Source organism: Chinchilla lanigera, unplaced genomic scaffold (assembly GCF_000276665.1).
Source record: "Chinchilla lanigera isolate Chin_1 unplaced genomic scaffold, ChiLan1.0 scaffold00047, whole genome shotgun sequence".
Taxonomy (NCBI): Eukaryota; Metazoa; Chordata; class Mammalia; order Rodentia; family Chinchillidae; genus Chinchilla; species Chinchilla lanigera.
The window spans coordinates 17,504,241-17,523,223 of NW_004955448.1; the positions used below are offsets into that span (position 1 = coordinate 17,504,241).

At 40.7% G+C, this 18,983-nt stretch overlaps 1 protein-coding gene across 9 annotated transcripts in view; it reads left to right on the top strand.

Moving 5' to 3' along the window:
* The window catches only part of LOC102013566, a 399,641-nt gene that overhangs the window by 70,643 nt on the left and 310,015 nt on the right, over positions 1-18,983 (top strand). For 6 of the 9 annotated variants that reach the window (XR_001235774.1, XR_001235776.1, XR_001235778.1 and 3 more), the window contains exon 1: positions 2,237-2,309. Coding sequence is in view for 3 of the 9 variants with exons in the window: in XM_005393168.2 (XP_005393225.1) it covers positions 2,201-2,309 (109 nt within the window). In the remaining 6 variants the exon portion in view is untranslated. Of the gene's footprint in view, positions 1-2,200; positions 2,310-18,983 lie in introns of those variants that run through there. The other 3 variants (XM_005393168.2, XM_013518623.1, XM_013518622.1) reach the window with 1 other exon arrangement.

An 18,983-nucleotide genomic window follows, 5' to 3' on the forward strand; every position in this document is an offset into this window, starting at 1 on the left:
CCTAACTTTACCCTATGACATGTATGTGTCAAGTATTTCAGGTTAGATGTCCCTAACTTTACCCTATGACATGTATGTGTCAAGCATTTCAGGTTAGGTGCCCTAACTTTACCCTATGACACGCATGTGTCAAGTATTTCAGGTTGGGTGTCCCTAACTTTACCCTATGACAGGATACACTGCAGAAAGCTGACGATCAAAGAATGACCAGAACAGGGAATGTTGTGCTGGGTTGCTAAGTGTAGCACGACTTGAATCCCGAGTCTCCAGTCGTGAACATCTGACCTTCCCCTAGCGCTCTTGAGACCCTTGGAAGCCTAGCGCTTCTGTAACTGTGTTACGGCCTTGGAATAAGGACTAAGGACAGGCTGGAAGAGGAGAGGTAAAGCTGGGTCCACAGTGCTTTCAGTAAGTCAAGGCTTCCTGCAGATTTATTTTCCAAAGTTGCAAAACAGCTTTAGCAAACATGTAAGAACTTCTTGCTACAAACAGTTGGTGAAAAGTTGAGTTTTATGTAAATAAGTCTACTGGATTTGCATTCAGGAAACAACTTTAAAATAATGTGGTTTGAGGTTAACGAAGAGTTTATTATTAATACTATTGCGCATGGGAAGTTGGGGAGATTATAAATAACTAGGTTTGCCATTGTTTAGATATATCAGAATATTATATAGTACTAAGTAAAATATTGTAAGAATAATTACTGTATAATTGTATTTGCATACATGTGGTATGTATGTTTAGCCTTCAGGAGTCTTTTGTTTTTCCTTTGTGTGTGTGTACGTGTGTGTGTGCAAACTCAAGATATTTAAATGATGTTTAAATCAGAAAAATTTCCCTGGCTTTTACTTGCTGTGTGACCTTAGGCAAAGTTCCTACATTTCTCTGTTCCTTAGTCTGTAAAGTTAGAAAAATAATGCCGTGCATAGATACATATTAATGATGATTAATTGGAAACATTTAATACATGTGCACAATGCCTGTTACATGGCAAGAACTTCGTACGTATTTGATAGTGTGATGTTGTGGCAGAAAACTATTTGAAAATAAATTAGAATGGGAACTATACTTAAAGGTTTTTTATTTATATTTTCTGTTCTCTCCTATGAGGTTTAATTATTGTCAGTGTAAGTCTGAATCAAAGAAAGAAAGTTCTCTTCCATATGGATATTCAGAATTGGGAAAAAACCAAAATATCAGTAAATAAAACATTTTATATTTGTATCCTCAAGTTTTACACGTTTGATATATGAAATTTAGTTTGCAATAATGTCAACAGTGAAGGATCTTGGGCATTTCTGGAACACATTCTTTTTGTTGGTATAAAAAGTATGCAAACCTCTACTTAGAGGTTGGAGAGACACAAACATTAGTAGGTTACATTTCCAGATGGCAAGTAATTAAATGTCGTAAGGAGTGGTCCTTCAGTGCTGTTTCTGAGAGAAGAAGGTGCATTGACACGGCGGGCAGAGAGAAACTGAAGGAAGTGGAAATTGAGAATGCCCATGAATAGTGGAGGGTTTGTGCTGGAATATTAAGTGAGGCTGTGAGGGACCGAAACACATGTTAGTATTTGGGGAGTATACGCCACTGATGTGATGCGGAAAACATTGACGTGTTCAGATGTCTATCGATAGGACAGCAAAATACTTGTGTTTTACCTTTTGTTAAGGAGCCTTTTCCCCATAATGCCTCCATCTGCTGTGAAATTCTAACACTGCACGTATACTTTGTGTATACTGTGCACTTTCACAGACCACCCGCCATTGAGTTAGTTGGTTCATTTCTCCCCGACCAGGACTAGATGTCGCCCCCTTGTGGCTGAAAGCACCACGACTGAGAACTGTGCTACCCATGTATGAGGAGCATCCAGTGTTCAGTTGAAAAGCACATATACTGTCACTCCTCAGGATTGCATTATTCTCTGTACAATTTTGGATTTCGTGCTTGGCAGGTAGAGTGATCCTTAGGGTATCCTGTATCATAAAACATGGGCTTGCTCTTCATTCTCATTAACCTGTACATCTAACAAAGCTTGGTTGCATACGCAGTGAGGTATTTATAATATGTACAAATTACAGCCACACGTACAGTAACTCAGGCATCCATCTCTGTCCATCAGTCAATCAAAGGCAGGGTTTGCAGTGGCAGGAGAAACGCTGTGCTGATTTAAAGTGATTCAGACTCTTGTGTTCATTAGGACCCGGTGCTACAGTGTGTGCAGACGGACATACAGCACTGGGGAGCAGACAGTTCACGGGCGCTGCCCCGGCTGGAGCCCATGGGCTGATGAACTGGGCAACTGCACCGTAAGTTATAATTCTTCTGTCTAACTCTGTCACTAGAAGGGATGGTTTTGCTTTGTTTTTCACTTCAGTCATATCGTGCCTGTCAAGTTTTCGCAATCTTTAGCAGCACCACATATTCAGAGCAGCACTTTGGACTGAATATTCACAGATGACATGTGCAGAAATGCACAGAAGCCTTTCTGGTGAGCGTTTGTAATGATAGGTCGTGACTCAGGACCCATGGAAACATTACTTTATATTCTGTCTCTTTATTGAAAAGACAGCCGATTTAAAGCCAGACAGGTTATGCCTTGACTTCCGCCTCTCTATTCTGTTTGCCCCTTTCTCATATCATCAAATTTGTAATCCACAGGTGATTCAAAAGTCCAGAGGGAAATCACTGTACTAAATCTAAATGGGATTTTTCAGCTTGTGCTTGTCATGATTAATTGCAGAACTGTGGCGGCAGTTTATTTTTTAAGATGAGATGCGCAGTCCTTTCTCAAACCTCCTGTGAGGCTGTTTCGGAACCTTTGGAGTGTGTTTGACAGTGCTCGAGGGCGGAACCGGTGGCATTATAGAGTTCATTCATGCCAGGAGAAACGGCTCCGTTTAGCAGCTGCCTGGCCGTGTCATGTGTTCCTGGTTACTGCGAAGTCACTTAACGTGCGTCAGTGTGTTGCAGTCAGCGTGGCGCAGCAGCACAAAGCTCAGCTCTCGCGCCGCTCTGTTCCTTAGGAAGCCTGTCGCCGGCCCGCTGCCTCCCGTGCGCACGCTGCTCCGGAGCTCCAGAATGCCTGGTGAGGCTGCCGCGGCCTCCCGTGCGCACGCTGCTCCGGAACGCCTGGTGAGGCTGCCGCGGCCTCCCGTGCGCACGCTGCTCCTGAACGCCTGGTGAGGCTGCCGCGGCCTCGCGTATGCACGCTGCTCCGGAACGCCTGGTGAGGCTGCCGCGGCCTCGCGTGCGCACGCTGCTCTGGAGCTCCGGAACGCCTGGTGAGGCTGCCGCGGCCTCCCGTGCGCACGCTGCTCCGGAACGCCTGGTGAGGCTGCCGCGGCCTCCCGTGTTAAGGAGCGTCCCTGAGCACTTCTGAGAAGTGCTCGGCCGCTGCAACTCACTAGTTCAGGGTAACTGAAACGGTCTGACCGTAACGCCAGCTCAGCAGTGTTGTAAACACCTGAATTAAGAACCGTGAGATGAACTGTTTGCTTTGTTGTGAGACACCTGTCGTGGTCCCTTGCTTCTAGGTGCGTGTCGTATTTTTCACTTTCGGATTGTCTGGCCGCGTGCGCAGTACACGGTGGTGACACTCACTGGGGGGGCAGACACGTGCACATAACACGTCTTAATTTATTTTAATGGCTGCTTCCCATTTCTAAAATGTCTGTCCCTGTTTTCTGTTAGTCACCTTTTTACTTTGTTTTCTAATTAATTTATGTTTTAGGATTTTCATGTAAGAGAAACCGTGCACTATTTAGTATCTGTGTGTCAATTTATTTCACTTAACGCTGTGGTCTCAAGGTGCGTCCGTTTTCCTACAGATGACTCAGGTTTACCTTCTTTATGATGGAATGGTACTCGTTATGTATCAAGACTACATTTTCTTTCTCTTTTTCTTGGTTTTCTTTCCCGTACCGGGAATCAAACTCATGACCTTGTGCTTGCCAGGCAGGCGCTGTGCCGCTGAGCTAAATCCCCAGCCCCATGACTACATTTTCCTTATCCATTCATTTGTTGATGGACATATAGGTGCTTCCAAGGTGTAGTTTTTTTGAATCATGCTGCTGTAAACATGAGTATGCATGTGTGGTTGTAATACGATGTCTTTAACTGTTTTGGGAAGATGCGTAGAAAGGGAATAGCTGGTCAGATGGAATTTCTAGTTTTACTTCCGAGGAATCTTCATGCTGATTTCCACGGTTGTACTGCTGTACATTCCCGTCAGTGTGGAAGGACTCTTTCCCCCCACAGCCTTGCTAGAATTTATTATTTGGTTCTGGATGGTAGGGACCCTTTCTGGAGTGAGATGGGATCTGTGTGGTTTTAATTGGGATTTCTCTAATTGCCAGTGATGTTGAACATTTTTTCATGTATTTGTTGTCTATTTGTACTTCTTCTGAGAAGGGTCTGTTCATTTCGGTTGCTCAGTTTTTTGATTGGGTCTTTTGCTTTGGGGCATTTGATTCGAGTTCTAGATATTCATTCTCTGTTCAAGGTACATATATCCATGCAGTTTAAAAGAGTAGTACTTTTCCAATGTGGATGCAAATACACATCATCTGGGATTTTGTTAGAGTAGAGACTGTGATTCTGAAGTGGGCCTGGGATTCTGCATTTCTGCACTCACATGCTGTAACAACGAGAATGGTGTCAGACGCTGGAGAGTAAGGCCTTGACTTGTGATGACAACTTTCTTGCCTGGTGGAAATGTCTACCGTGTGTTGCATTAGCAACGTGATGGTTTTCTTCTCTTCACTCCATTCTCTCGCTCTCTTTGCTCACCCTCCTGAAGCTGTCTTTAACACGGGCATCCTTTGGAGGAAGGCAGTGCTCAGGTGGCGAAGCGCAGCTGTGGCCGTCCTCACAGGGGTTCCACGGATCCCGCTGTCAGCATGCTGAGTCGTGAGCAAGACCGTTTCGCTGTGTTTGGAGCATCTCCCTTGCTTGTTGGGACTGGCCACTCTCGTTGACGAAGACTGACGGCAGCATTATCCCTCTGGGGATTGGTGACCATTTAAAACGAGTCGCTAAGCAGAAACCCGCGATCTAGAGTGTAATCAGCCTCACAAAACGTGCTTTGTAGTGTGGTTTTAATTACTCACTGTAAGAGTTTAGAGGGTAACAGTAAGTTCAAAGTAGTCACTCTAAAGGAAATAGCAGCTTAATAAGAAAACCTCATTCTGACCTCAGATGCTAAATCATTCATGGAGCCATGGCTTTAAATTACTGGTACAGTATTCCTCTCTGAGATCTCTATTTTGTGAATGGACAAAGTAGAATTAACATGCACTCAGCATGAAAGTAGTATTTACTACTTTCGTGCCCTGTATTTTTTTAAAATACCAGAATACAAAACAATGCAGTCATGCACACGTCTCACATTTTAACACTGCGCATCCCAGTTTCATGGTGGGAAGATATTGTCAGTTTTTTTTTTTTTTTTGGTTTTTCTCTGGTACCAGGAACCGAACTCACGACCTTGCGCTTGCCAGGCAGGCGCTTTTGCCACTGAGCTAAATCCCCAGCCCCTGATATTGTCAGTTTTGGCTATGTACATCTCAGCTCTTTCTTGTGTGGGAAATTTTCAGGATGGCAATGATTTATCCTTTCCTGCATCTGCCATTGAGACATGGTGGTTTCAAAGGATTTGTTTTGACTTAATCATCTGATTTAGTCTCCAGAGATTGGGAATTCATCTGCATTTATCTCTTAAGAGCAGGAAAAAAAAAACAATATCTAAATTAAATAAGTTAAAGAAATAGACATTTTATTATCTCTGCTGATACGTGTGCCTTCTGGTCTCCATTACTTGACTCTTGGAAAGTGACATTGGAAAGTGGCTGAGCTTATCACTCATGTCCACTTGTCTTCTCCACCCTTGGTGTAAGGTAAAGGCTGATGTTTTTCATGGGTCATCTTAACAGTTTTTCTTGTAAATGAATCTTGGCATACTTTTCCAGAGCTTTTTGCTATTTTTAAACAAAACTTTGAGTTAAAATAAAGCTGATGTTTCCCTTCAATTTATCCTTTGACTATGGCGCACTGGCTTTGAAACAGCGGTCAGTGGATGCTGTGAGATCCAGGATGTGTGTCGAACTGTTCTCATGATGCTGAAGAAGTAACAGAAATCATGTGTTGAACAAGGGTAACAAATTATTTTTCTCTGAATAAATTAATTCAACTACATGTGCAACACTAGTCTCTTTGCCTTGATGAGTAATTGTGATGAGCAATTATACATGTGATTGGTTCATTAAGAATTTTAAAAAAATAATTAATTATTATCTTATAAATGCATTTGTTTTGGGAGAGAAAACCTTGCAAAACATCAAAGTCCCAGAGGAGGAAGGTAATTAAGACGACATATGGTAATGATAATGACATAGAAATCATACCTGGATTAATTTAATCTTTATTTTCTGCATCAGTTCTTGGATATTTTAATTATTCCAACTTCTTAACTTCTATGCACCTAATAATTAGTGTCCTTTCTGAAATTCAGGTAGCTAGACATTTTATTTATTCAGGTTTAGGTTGATGAAAACACTAGTTTATTTTAATCAGGCAGGATGAATGTGTCTTCCACAAGTTTGTGTTTGCTTTTAGATCTTGACACTTTCTTCTTCCACTGTAATATTCTTGTTCAGTTTGAAGCAAAATTGATAAAACCTGCGGGTTGTACAAGCTGAAGTAGTAGGAGTTCAGACATTTCCTATATGATGTTGTGTTTCATTTATCAAAAAGAAATACCAAAAATTATGTAAATGCAAGATAAATTTTGAAGCCTTTCTCAGAGGTCAGACATTTGAAAAAAGTAGAAAAACCAATTAAGAAGATATGACATTAGCTGAGTCTTCAAAGAAAATTCAAATTCAAAATCAGCAAAGATTCTTTTAAAAAAGAATGTGCTTGATGGAACATACAGTTTGTAAAGCAGGTTGATTATAGTCTGGTGATACAGGCTCTAACTTAGCACTTGTCCAGTGACTAGATTTGAGTTCTCATGTATTGGAACATAAGCCTAAGTCTGATTCATTCATTCATTCTCTCTCTCCCTCGATATATTATGTATACATCGTATATATTGCATATACACACATCATGTGTAATTGTATATTATGTATATGTGGTATATAATACACCACAATAAAATGATTTTAATGACTTTCAAATTATGTAAGTTAATATAAAATTTAAAATGACAAAAGTTAATAATTTTCCAATTATTAGGAAAAGAATATGTAAAGGAAAACTACATGTTGTATTGTATTGCCTTCAGAAGTCCATGGTGGTCATTCTTTCATGGATATTTATTCATATTCATATGTAAAGTTTTACATAAATGAGATTACATCCTAAATACTGTTTTTTCATAAATTTTCTTCTTTTCTTTCTTTCTCTTTCCCTTTCTTCTTTCCTCTTCCCCTCTGAATTTTTCTCTTATCCCAGTAACAACCTGCTGGGACCCTTTGTATCTTTCTGTGAACTCGTGTAGTCAAATAAAAAAAGGAGTAATAGTCCATGATATCAGTATACCGCAGGTTTTTAGCAACCCTTTCATTGATAAACATATCTATGTTCTGATTCAATAATCCATCCTAGTGCTTTTAATTTTGTGTGACATGGGCGAGGTTCCCAGCAGTGGAATTGCTGGACTCCATAAATATGTATGTGTTTTATTTTAATGTACTCAAATATAAAATATTTATTTACATTATTTGTAAAAATTTTTGTGTCCAACAGTAATGATTTACTTGCTTGGTTGAGATGGATTAAAATCTAAGTTTATCCTAATTATTTACTTAGGTTTTGACATATTAACATAATAGGGAATCCCTGCGTATCCAAAACCTGGAATGTGATAAATACCTATGACCAGATTATTGCAAACATAGATTACTATTGTCAGATAAATTTGGCTGTATTTTGGGGATGCGTGGAAAAAATCTAGAAGATAAAACCACGTGGCCTTTTCAGAGTGGAGAAAAGACTGGTGTTAGAGAAGGGACATGCTCATAAGTAGAAAAATGCTTGAAGTTAATAATGACTCTGAAATTGCTGATCTGCTTAACTCATTTGAAAAATCTGCCACTAATAGGGAAAAATGAAGAAAATGAATTTGGACGATTAGGAAGTAATGAAGAGCTTTCTAAAATAGCTGTTGATTAAAGGAATCCAGAGGAATACTTTGAAAATTGAACACATGCAAATCAGGCTAGATAGCTGGTGGTGAAATTTTCTTTTTTAAAAAGTTTTATGGATTCGGGCAGAGCAATTTATGGAATTTCATTACCTGATTAATATCACACACAAAGTCAACACCTGTTCTCATCACGTGCCGCACCTTCCTTTGCTCTGCTCAGAAGCACAGTTAAATGACAGTGTGCTCGATGGGTGGATGCCAAGTCTCTGAACTCTTCTTACTTCTTTTATTCATATTTCAGCTCATTCAGTCTTCCAATCAGTCTTCTGCTTAGTGAGGATTTATATAACCGTCTCTGTGCTAGTCACTTCCAGTGCCAAAACAGATTATTCTTAGTGCAGTGGGAAATGGAGGTCAGAAATCCAGTGATTATAACACAGTGAGTGCCCTAGTGCTTTGACGGGTGATGGCTGTGTCTAAAGGAAACAGGAGAGGGCTCATCTGTGTCATCCCGGGAAGCGACGGAGGGCTTCTCAGAACACTGGAAGATAGAAAGTAAAAACAGTTCTTAAAGATAAACTGAGTAATGAATTGAACATTGGCAGAGAGAATAGTACATTGCCCAGGGATAGGAAGGAGTACAGCAAGTTTGAAGAGGAGTAGCAGTAGTAATAAGGTAGTAGTTCTCTGGGCTGCAGTAAGAGATGCAGGAGGGACTCGCCAAAATGTGGCTTTGCGTCCGGTTCCAGCAGTAGTGCTGAGCCCTTTTGTTCCAGATAAACAAGCTATTCCAGAATATCATAAGGTTCTGGATGGCTAGTGGATGGGATTCTGAATGCACTTTCCATCCCTAAACGTGGTGCCCGAGCAGGCAGTCCTGTAGTGCTGGCTGATACTCCACTTCCGATGGCTATGGAAGTATCCAGATGTCCTCATTATTTCAAAGTGTGGTCCTTCTCCACATTAAAAATGAAGTGGTGCCGGAGTGTCATTTGGTGACAAGGAAAGCCCTTGAGAGGTCTGAGGTTGAGATTGAGTCAGCATTCACCATCTGCAGTATCTTTGGGAAGGCATTTGATATTCCTAGCTTCAGTATTATCACTTGTAAAACAATATTTTTAGTTTTACTGTACATCTGTCATATATCAGGTACTATTCTAAGCATTTTAAATGCACTGTATAAATTATTAATCCTTACTGATCTGTGACATTAATACTCTCGCATGTCCCACTTTCACACACAACTGAAGCATGAAAAGTTTGTCCAAGGTCAGATATGTAGGAAGCATAGAACCTGGCTTCCATACCCATGTTCTGGCTTGAGTCTGTAAGCTTAACCTCCAAACACGATGCCTTTATAATCACATTTAACATAACTCTCTGTCTGCCGATTATTATCTGGGAGAGTCCTAAGAGATAAGCTGCATGATTTGTAAGCTGAAAGGCATTAATCAAGCGATACTTCTTATTGGCTGCAGATTCTGTGATAATCACAGGGAAGAACTGAAAGTGAGAGGGGAAAGGCTCCTGCTGCTGCTGTGTTTCCCACCTTGTGGGAAATGCTGGATGTAGGGTTGTAGTTGTGATTTTTGTGCCTGCGCTGGGTTCCAGGCAAGGAGTCTCATGGACTCTCTGCATGAAGCATCTTCTGTGTGGGTCGGTGGTTGAGCCGAACTATTTTCTTAAATTAACATTTCTCTAAAAACGTTTGTGATTTGGGAAGTGCCGAGTTGAATTGTGTGCCCCCAAATACATGTGTTGAAACCCTAACTCTGAGTGCCTCAGAAAATGATCTTACTCAGATACAGAATTGTTCCAGATATAATTAATTAAAATGAGGTTGTACTGAAACAGGACAGATTCCAAATCCACTATGGCTGGTGTTGTTCTGACAGGGACGGTTTTGAGCTCATAATGCACCTGTGAGTCAAGAAACACCACCGATTCCCAGCAGACCCCTAGAAGCTGGGTGAAAGGTGGGAAGCCGGTTTCTCTCACAGCCCTCCACAGAAAGCAGCCCTGCTGACCCTTGAACTCAGACTTCTGTCCTCCCGAACTGTGCCACATCAAGAGCAGCATTGGTTGGTGTAGCCGCTCAGCGTGTGGTACTTTGTTACAGCAACATTAGCGAACTAATATGGGAAAGTTAGAAACACTCTCTTCATCCACAGCTTCGTTTCAGCAGTTGGCTTATTGAAACAGTGAAAATAGGGAAAAAGTGGCAGGGGGTTTATAAAGAGAGCATCATGCTAAGAAAACTTGATGGCTTATTTTAATTGAATTAGAAAATTAGTCTGGGAAGGCCATTTAATTTGGAAAAAATGCAAAAATCACTAATTGAAGACACTTAATAATCTACAGTCTAAATGAACATTAGTAGGAGATACAATGAAATGAATTTCAGGTTATATTGTGGTAAGTTGATATACATTCTTAGCATGAGCTAACAGTGTTAAAATCTAGTGTTATTTTGTTAATAACGATGCATTGCTTTAGAGGGCTAAACCCTCAGCAAGGTTTTAACAAATCTGTGTTAATTTCACTGCCTTCTGCTTGATACAGTTTGGCAGAGGTTATGGGAATGTTGACATGTACTGGGGCGAGTATGGTAAAGGAATGGATAGAGTGATGCGGTCAGCAAAACAGCAAGTACCCGATATCTTCCTGTGTGTCCAGAAAAAAGAGCATGCTGATACTTGGAGTCCACGCGGAATCACTGCCTTAACACTGGTTTGAGAGTAAGCACTGGAAGTGTTTGGCTGACCTTCCCTGTTAGGTCTCCTTTGCATGGCCATTCGTAACCTTTCAAAAGACCGTGTGACAGTCACTTGACATTTGCAAATACGACAGGCTCAGGCACAATGGCCTAGCACACCCGGCTTATCTGACTCCACAGGGTGACTTAGTGATGAAGTGGGACACGCTGGATGTGGATCATAAGGACAATTATATCTAAGTCATAAATCGTGCTTTTTGTATGCCAGTAACCCTTCTGAGTGCTTGGTTTATTTAAGACTCACCTTACATGAGCAAGGGGAGCACTCCTGTAACCCTGGCACTCAGAGTGTGAGGCAGAAAGTTTTCAAGTTTGAGCCCAGCCTGGAAAATCTAGTAACTTAGTAAGACTTGGTCTCAAATTTAAAAAAGCAAAACAAAACATAATAAAGGCTCAGGATGTGTCTCAGTGTTCAATCCCCAGTACTGCCAAAAGGGAGAAAGGTTGACCTTTAGTCTATAAAGTAAGCTCCATTAATAGCCCTGTGTTACAGATGATATTAGCTTAGTCTATTTTCTGTTGCTAAGAACACAGTATCAATGACTAGATGAGTTATATGAAGATTTATTTCTGCTTACTTTATCTTATTTAATTTATATATATTTTTATAGTGCTGGGGTCAAACGCTAATCCTTGTACATATTATTCATGCAGTTTTACCTCTTAAGTTATATCTGAAGCCCTAAATGACAAGAGACAAGAAATGTAAGAGACTTGGTCAAACTGGATTTTATAATAGATCCACTCCTGAGATGACCCATTAACTCACTGATCTGTACATTCATTAACTGCTTGAATGAGTCAATCCATTCAGGAAAGCAGAGCCCAAGTTCTTCTTTCAGGGCCCATTTGGTTCCATTTCTTAATATCTCATTATGAAGGATTAATTTCAACCTGAGTTTCAGAGAGGAAGAAACATATTCAAACCACGGAAAAACACTTGAGGTAAAGAATATGCCCAAGATCACACTGGCTTCCAAGATCCTCTTTTCAATCACTGTGCAGTGTTCTCCCTGCAAAGTGAAGGTAGGTTTTTGTTTATAAAAAGGATAGCTAATACAATAGGAACTTCTTGTTTGTGAAACATAGAGTTGATATCATTTTGTTTTCCTGCAATCGTCGTAGAGGATTTATACTTTGTTTTTAGTGTTTAAACTTGGTCTGTGTGCTTTGAAAATAACACTCCTACACAAAATATAAGCTAAATTATTACCTTCATTTGAAGTTTTTCTCACTATACGGATATGTATTGGATAGATTTTTTAGGGCCTGCACAATTTGTATGTGTGTAACTCCGCTATTAAAAAGCCTACACTCTGGTTAAGGAAATAGGAAAGCAAGCCGTTGCAGTGTGCTCAGTGGAACTCTTGAAAACACTCATGTTGTCGAAGGGACCTGATGGTGGTGGCAAACTGCGGCAAACGGGGCTGAAATGTGTGGCAGCCTCGTCGTGTGGGAGCAGTTCGGTCTCCGTTCTGTGTGTGCTGCCCCTGAAGAGTGGAGGGCCGCATGTTTGTATGTAAAGATACACTGCAACTCCACGTTTTTGTGTTTAAAGATACACTGTAACGAAGGGGAAATTTGCTCAAATTCCAAAGAAAAATAAAATAAAATATTAAAATGGCCAAGTGCTGAATATAGGGATTTGTTTTGTTGTTGTTTGAAGTTGCTTAGTTTTTTTTTTGTTTGTTTGCATTTTGTTTTGTGAATTCACACTTCTCATATTCTAGCAGATACAAAATAAGACTGTGTGTAATGGTCTTTTTAGATTATTTGCTAGAGTTTAAACCTATTTTTTCTTATGGAATGTGATGTATATTGTTTGAAAGAAGGAATTCTGAGTTAAAAAGGGGAACATGCTTTGTTGCAGAAATTAATATTCCGTATTCAGTGTTTTCTGGAAGGCTTAGCTGGTGTGTTGCTTTTCAGCTGAATTTGTGTATCATGTTTGTATGTATACACACATATTTGTGTGGGGGTGAGATTTTATTCGAACTTGGTTGTAGATATAGTGAACTAGAAATGCACTAGCATCGCTTGGTTTTGCTGGGCGGTTTTACTTCTTAGTTATTTCTGAATCCATAAATTTCTTATTGTATCTTTGTGAGCACGTACTAGTAATGCTAGTAGATGGAGCAGGACATTCCCCACCTCTCCAGTAGGGTTTAGACTTCTCGGAATTAGGAACTAGCACTGTGATAATCATTAAAAGCCGCTTAGTAATTGTGGCACTTCCTGTTAGTTGAAGGAAAAGGAAACTTCCCTCCAAGATCCTCGCTTCTCATGGCTCTGTGGTGGGATGGCATTTGGAGGTGGGGGTAGGAGATGGGGCCGAGTGCCTGGGGTGCTTGTCTGCTCGGTGGTGTTCTACAGACAGGGCGGTCCTGGGGACCTGGTTAACCTGGGCATAGGCTTCTTTGAGTGCGTTTTAATGGTTTATTTCCTAAGAGAAGGTTAGAAGACTAGAGAAAACAACGAAAAGTTGAAAACTGTATAAGATAAACAGAGAAAAATAGTGATTGTTAAGCAAATTGAAAAACTTATACTGAAATTACAAATTCGGCAGCACAGATTAGGATCATGCTCTCCACAGGAGCGTCGGTATTAGCACCCTTTTCCTTACTCATCATCGTAAAACGCCGGATGTGTAGGAAATCCTGCATTCTTGCTGTACTTTTAAGCATGAATATTATGCTCACTGTGCTTCATTTCTGCTGCTGCTCTGGATCACTGCTCTCACTGTGTCTCGGGAAGTGTTGCCCCGAATGAAGCTTCTGTGTGGAACTATATCTGGGAAATGGTGTGACGTGCAGCCGCACGTGGGTTTCACTGCTGTGGGATCTCCAGAGCCTTCAGTGCCATCGTGTGCCTGTGACTGCAGAGCGGTGTGTGCATTGCTGTGCATCCAGCGGTAAAGCCGCGTTAATAGTGTACCTTGAAAGCACTGTTATCTTCCGTAGGATTTACTTGTTCCAGAGTTCATATACAGATTACATATTTTTGCAGATCGTGTATATATGTGTAGATGTATACTAGTTTTTACTCAGTTAATCACAACTCGTTTGTGTAGTAGCTAAAAACATGTTGAACGAGGTACTTTCCTGTGTGCTGCCTCAGTTAAGCTCATACCCACTCTGTGACTGAGTTCCTATTATTTGCAGGTTAGAGTGACAGAGCCCCAGAAAGTAAAACTGATTTGCCAGGTCACATCCTGTAGGTAGCTGTGCGGAGACTTGAGCCCACACCTTTCCCTCCAGTGCGGCAGAGTGTCCTGCGGCACCTTCCTAGGGATGAGCAGGGCCGCCCTGGGGCCTGAGGGGCCTTTCCTCGGCCATGCTGTGCAGGGTGAGGTGGAGTGCCCCTGGGGACTTGTTGCTCATCTTTCTTCTTTTGGTCCAGTTACAGTTTTTTCAATTCATATTTTTCCCTTTCTCTCATCAGAATTTAGTCCACTGTTCTCCCAGGAAAAGCCTTCAAGCTAAGGAATTCATAAAGAGGACTGCTTTGCTATATTTATATTTTAACAGCTTCTGAGAACAAAAAACTAAATGCGACATAGATCTGGTGGTCAGCAGGTGGGCAGGAGCTGTGAGGAGTCCCTCTGAATATACTGTGCCGGACACTGTTCATGGTCTTTCCATCCTTCGGAGCAGCACCGGCGGTGTCTGTCTCATCCCAAGCAAATAGTAGATGCTGTGGTGATCCATTTCTTCATTCGCCGGTGCGTCTAAGAGCTCCCGCCGTATGCATCCACCCTAAGCAGCAATGCCAAGATGGGGTTTTTGACCGAGCATCATGCTGCCTTTGTCCCTGTCACTCCTTGCTTCCCTTCCACATTTTCTCATATAAACTACCTTTCTTAGCCACTCTCTTGTTAGATAAATCTCCTTTGACCCTGAAAACGCCTAAGGCCATAGTTACAGCTATAATGAGAGGTGTACTGTAAAGATAAGTACTCCAAATCAAAGGCTTAAGAGAAACTGTAGGTCTCTTGTAAAGAGATTGACCTTACTTAAAAGAGTTCTGCCCTTTGATGGCAGCTTCTGGGAGGTATTGTCTAAACACTGGAATGTCGTACCTAAGGGGACCATCATCTTTTGGAGACCTTGTGTAACCAAATAGTTGACCAATACTATGTAAAGTGGGGACTGGGCACGTTCATACTGTTTTTAATCAGGGGAGTTGTCGCACTAAAATGACCAACAGTATGACTGAGAGTAGGGGCTCTGAGACCCAGAAGCCCTGTGGGCTGAAATCAACCATACAGGCAGTGACAGTCAGTCCCGCCTACATCGTGGAGCCTGAACAAGCACTCTGAACAGTGGGGCCTGGGTGAGCTTTCCTGGCTGGCAGTAGTCGTGCCTACTGTCTCACACTGGAGCCGTCAACACGTCCCAGCACCGTGGGCAGAGGACAAAGGAAGCTGCGCTTTCAGCACCTCCCGGGCTCCACTGTGTGCAGTTGTTCCCATGGCTTATGTTAGTGCAGTAGTTTTCAGGGAGTTCTGTGAGTCCTTCTAACAAATGAACCTGAGGATGGTTTTAAGAACCACAGTACGTACTGGCATTTGGTGGCAGAGGTGAGGGTGGTCTTCCACGGGGGCCGTTCCCTCTGCTTTCTCAACCGGCGTAAACTTCCACAGAGCGGGCGTCTCTTCTCTCTGCTTCATCTTCAAGAATAAAATGCTTTGGGTCCCTGTTGTGCTTCTGTGTGAGTGTGGGACACAGAAGTCTCAGTAGCACTCAGCTGTGTAGTGCGGTGCTGCTCGAGGGCTTTGCGTACCCTTAGTGAGGCACTGTAGTGTCCGCACTGCCCAGGTGGGTTGAAGGTAATGACTGAACGCACCCATCTATCAAGTGGATGGCAAGCCACAGAGGGTGAGTGCACAAGTAACATTACTATAACCTGTTAGTTGTGAGCAGTGCCGGGGACTGGGCAACGAGGGGGCGCGGAAGGAGCAGGGCGTGAGAGCTGGAGTTTTAAGGGTCTGGCTACAGTTTGAACATTTGTCGAAGTCACTGTAATGGTTTAAAAATATGTTAAAGGATATTCACAACTAGAGAGTTATGTAACTGCACTAATGGCTGTTTTTTCCATTTTGACAGAAGAGATGATACGTTTTATTCTGTTGAGAGTTCTAGTGACCCCTGCTTAGCTTTCATTTATCACAAATAATCTTCTCCAGGACACAGCAATTGCTGCAATGTTGAGATGCTTATATTACATCTGACCTTGGAAAAGGGTCAAAATAAATCTGTGAATTAAGTAAGAATATATTACAGACGTCTGAAGAGCATGTCAGGAATACCTGGAGAGCAAAATAAAACTGTCTTCCCTGTAGTCCATGCACAAGTTGCTGTAGCTCCTTTCTCATCAACCTGGAACCTGGTAGAGGAGAAATAGTTGCCCCTCCATGTCGATATGTTTTTGCATTCAGCCAACTGCAAATGGAAAATACTTAAAAGAGTTTGTTAACATGGATAGACTTTCTTCCCTAAAAAATACACTATAATAAAGTTATTTATATAGCATTTACAGTGTGTTAGATATTATAAATAATCTAGAGATCATTAGCAGTATGTAGGAAAGTATGAATAGTTAACGTGAAAACTCTGTGCCACTTTACATAAGGGACTTGATGTGCATTTGGACATCTGCAGTTGGGGAGCTGGAGCTGATCTCCAGGGGACAGTAAGAGATGGCTACACTATGCAGTTTAGTCACAATGCTGGTAAATATAATAGAAAAAAGTACCTGCTTGCAGCCCTTGCATAACTAACGTCTGTGAGGTCTGATCAAATGACACAGTGATGTTTAATTTTTTTAAATGCATTACAGTAAAAGACGCATTGTCATTAATCCCACTCACTCTGAACGCACTTGCTCTGTCACTCTTGCCACTGTGTGAAGCAGTTCTTGAAGTTCTTTCTCATGAGTGTCTTTAGTTGTGTTGTCATGGCTGCCTTGATGTTCTGAATCCATTCAAAACATTTACTTTTCATGGTCATTTTGACTTTGGGGAGGAGCCAGAAGTCACACAGTGCCAGACCCAATGAATTCTGTAGGGGAGAACATGCTGTAATGTTTTTATTGAGAGAATTTGCCTTAAACATTTTGAACAGTGTCAGGACATTGAGGCAGCAAACAGGACTTGCAGAACTGCTTCGCAAAGTGACAAGAGTGATGGGATGTGTGTCCAAAGCAAGAGGGGGTATTTTGAGAGGGATTATTGGCAGTATGTCTTTTACTGTAATAATTAAAACTGTTTTCAATTTAAATATTCACCATATTTTTATATCATACCTTGAACAAAGAAGGACATACTCAGGTAAGAGAATAGTCCGATAATACATACTTACCCAGAAACAAAACTGCAATGAAAAGCTCAGATACATTGAGTATGGAAATGTGTGGCTGAGTGTGAATTAGAGGAGAGCCCAAGGATCAGAGAGCTCAGTGGTAAACGTCATTGTTAACTTAGACAGCTGTGAACTGATGGCACCATAGAGGAAGCCCTGTTGCAAAAGGATACAAGGAAAGGAGTGAATGAAATGAAACGTAGAATGAAAAGGAAATAAATCGTATGTTTGACTTATATTGGAAGACACTGATGGAAATGGAAATTAAGATTAAATGTGCTAATATAACAGATACAAAAGTCGAGACACTGGTTATATCTTGAAAAAATAACTTAAAGTCTTTTTTCTTTCTGATGGTTTTTCCTCACATTGTAGCCTACTTACTGACAATTATACAATCACAGAAGGAGTGATGTCCTTTCTGTGAGTATCACTTAAATTGTTTATCATAAGCAATAATTAAAATTTTATATTTGATGTAGGACCAGTACTATGCTGTAAGAGGAAGAATGTTTTTCTTCCTGTTTTATTTTAAAAGACAAATAAACATTAAAAATAGTGTTCTAAAATTTGAAAACAAGGTAATAGAGTAGCAGTGGTTAGTACATTGTATACTATTATCTTCAAAATAGTTGCGCAGATTACAAGATATAGGCATGAAAAATAGATTATGCAATATAGGCATAAACCTTTCCATTCACTGAGCTAATAGCAATTAGTAGTATAACTGTTTTAACTATATTGTGTCTATATATATATGGCTATATATTTATTTACTTAATTCATTAAATAAGAAAAGCTGGTAGGTAGCAAGAAAGTCAAAGCTCAACAAATCTAATAGTTTAGTGCAAATGAAATTATGGATGATGATCCAGAGTCATTTATATATTGATAAAGAATAAAAAGACTTAATAGACAGTATAAACTAGGACTGGACTTCTTAGGTATTGAAATGGTGGTATTTGAGAAAAGGGAGATTCTGCTACTATTTTGAGGATGTTGGATACGCATTTATCCACTCACTCACACATTCACTCATTAGTACAGCAAATCCCTCTGCAGACATTTACCTACATCTTTTGACCCCAAAATGAAATGTTTTTAATGGTTAAGACATTTTCTTAATGGTTAAGAGAAATAGTTAAGTGCTTTTCTAAAGCTTTAAGCTGTATTTTGTTTGATATAAACTAGAAAGAAATATTTCATTGCCTTTTAAAGTATATGGAAGTGTCTCCAAATGTGTGAGAAAGTATTAAATCACAGCAACAGTGCACACCGAATGAACTTTTACAGTTCAGGAAGAAGTGGTCGCCTTTGTACCCAAATGTTCAGTTAGTATATTCAGAGATTGCTCACCTCTTTGAAAAGATGCTGTCTTCAAAAGAACAGAATATTAAAAGCTGCTAGAGAAAAGAAACAGATTACCTATAAAGGAAAGCCCATCAGAATCACAGCAGACTTCTCTGCACAAACCATCCAATCGAGAAGAGCTTGGAGTGAAGTATTACAGGTCCTAAGACAGAACAGCTTCCAACCAAGACTGATGTACCCTGCCAAACTATCCCTCAAATTCAATGGAGAAATAAAAATATTTTCACGACAAACAACAATTGAAGAACTTCATGAGTGCCAAGCCAGTATTGCAAAGAGTACTAAAAGATATTCTAGACAGAGAAAAACCTGACTGCAGTTTCAA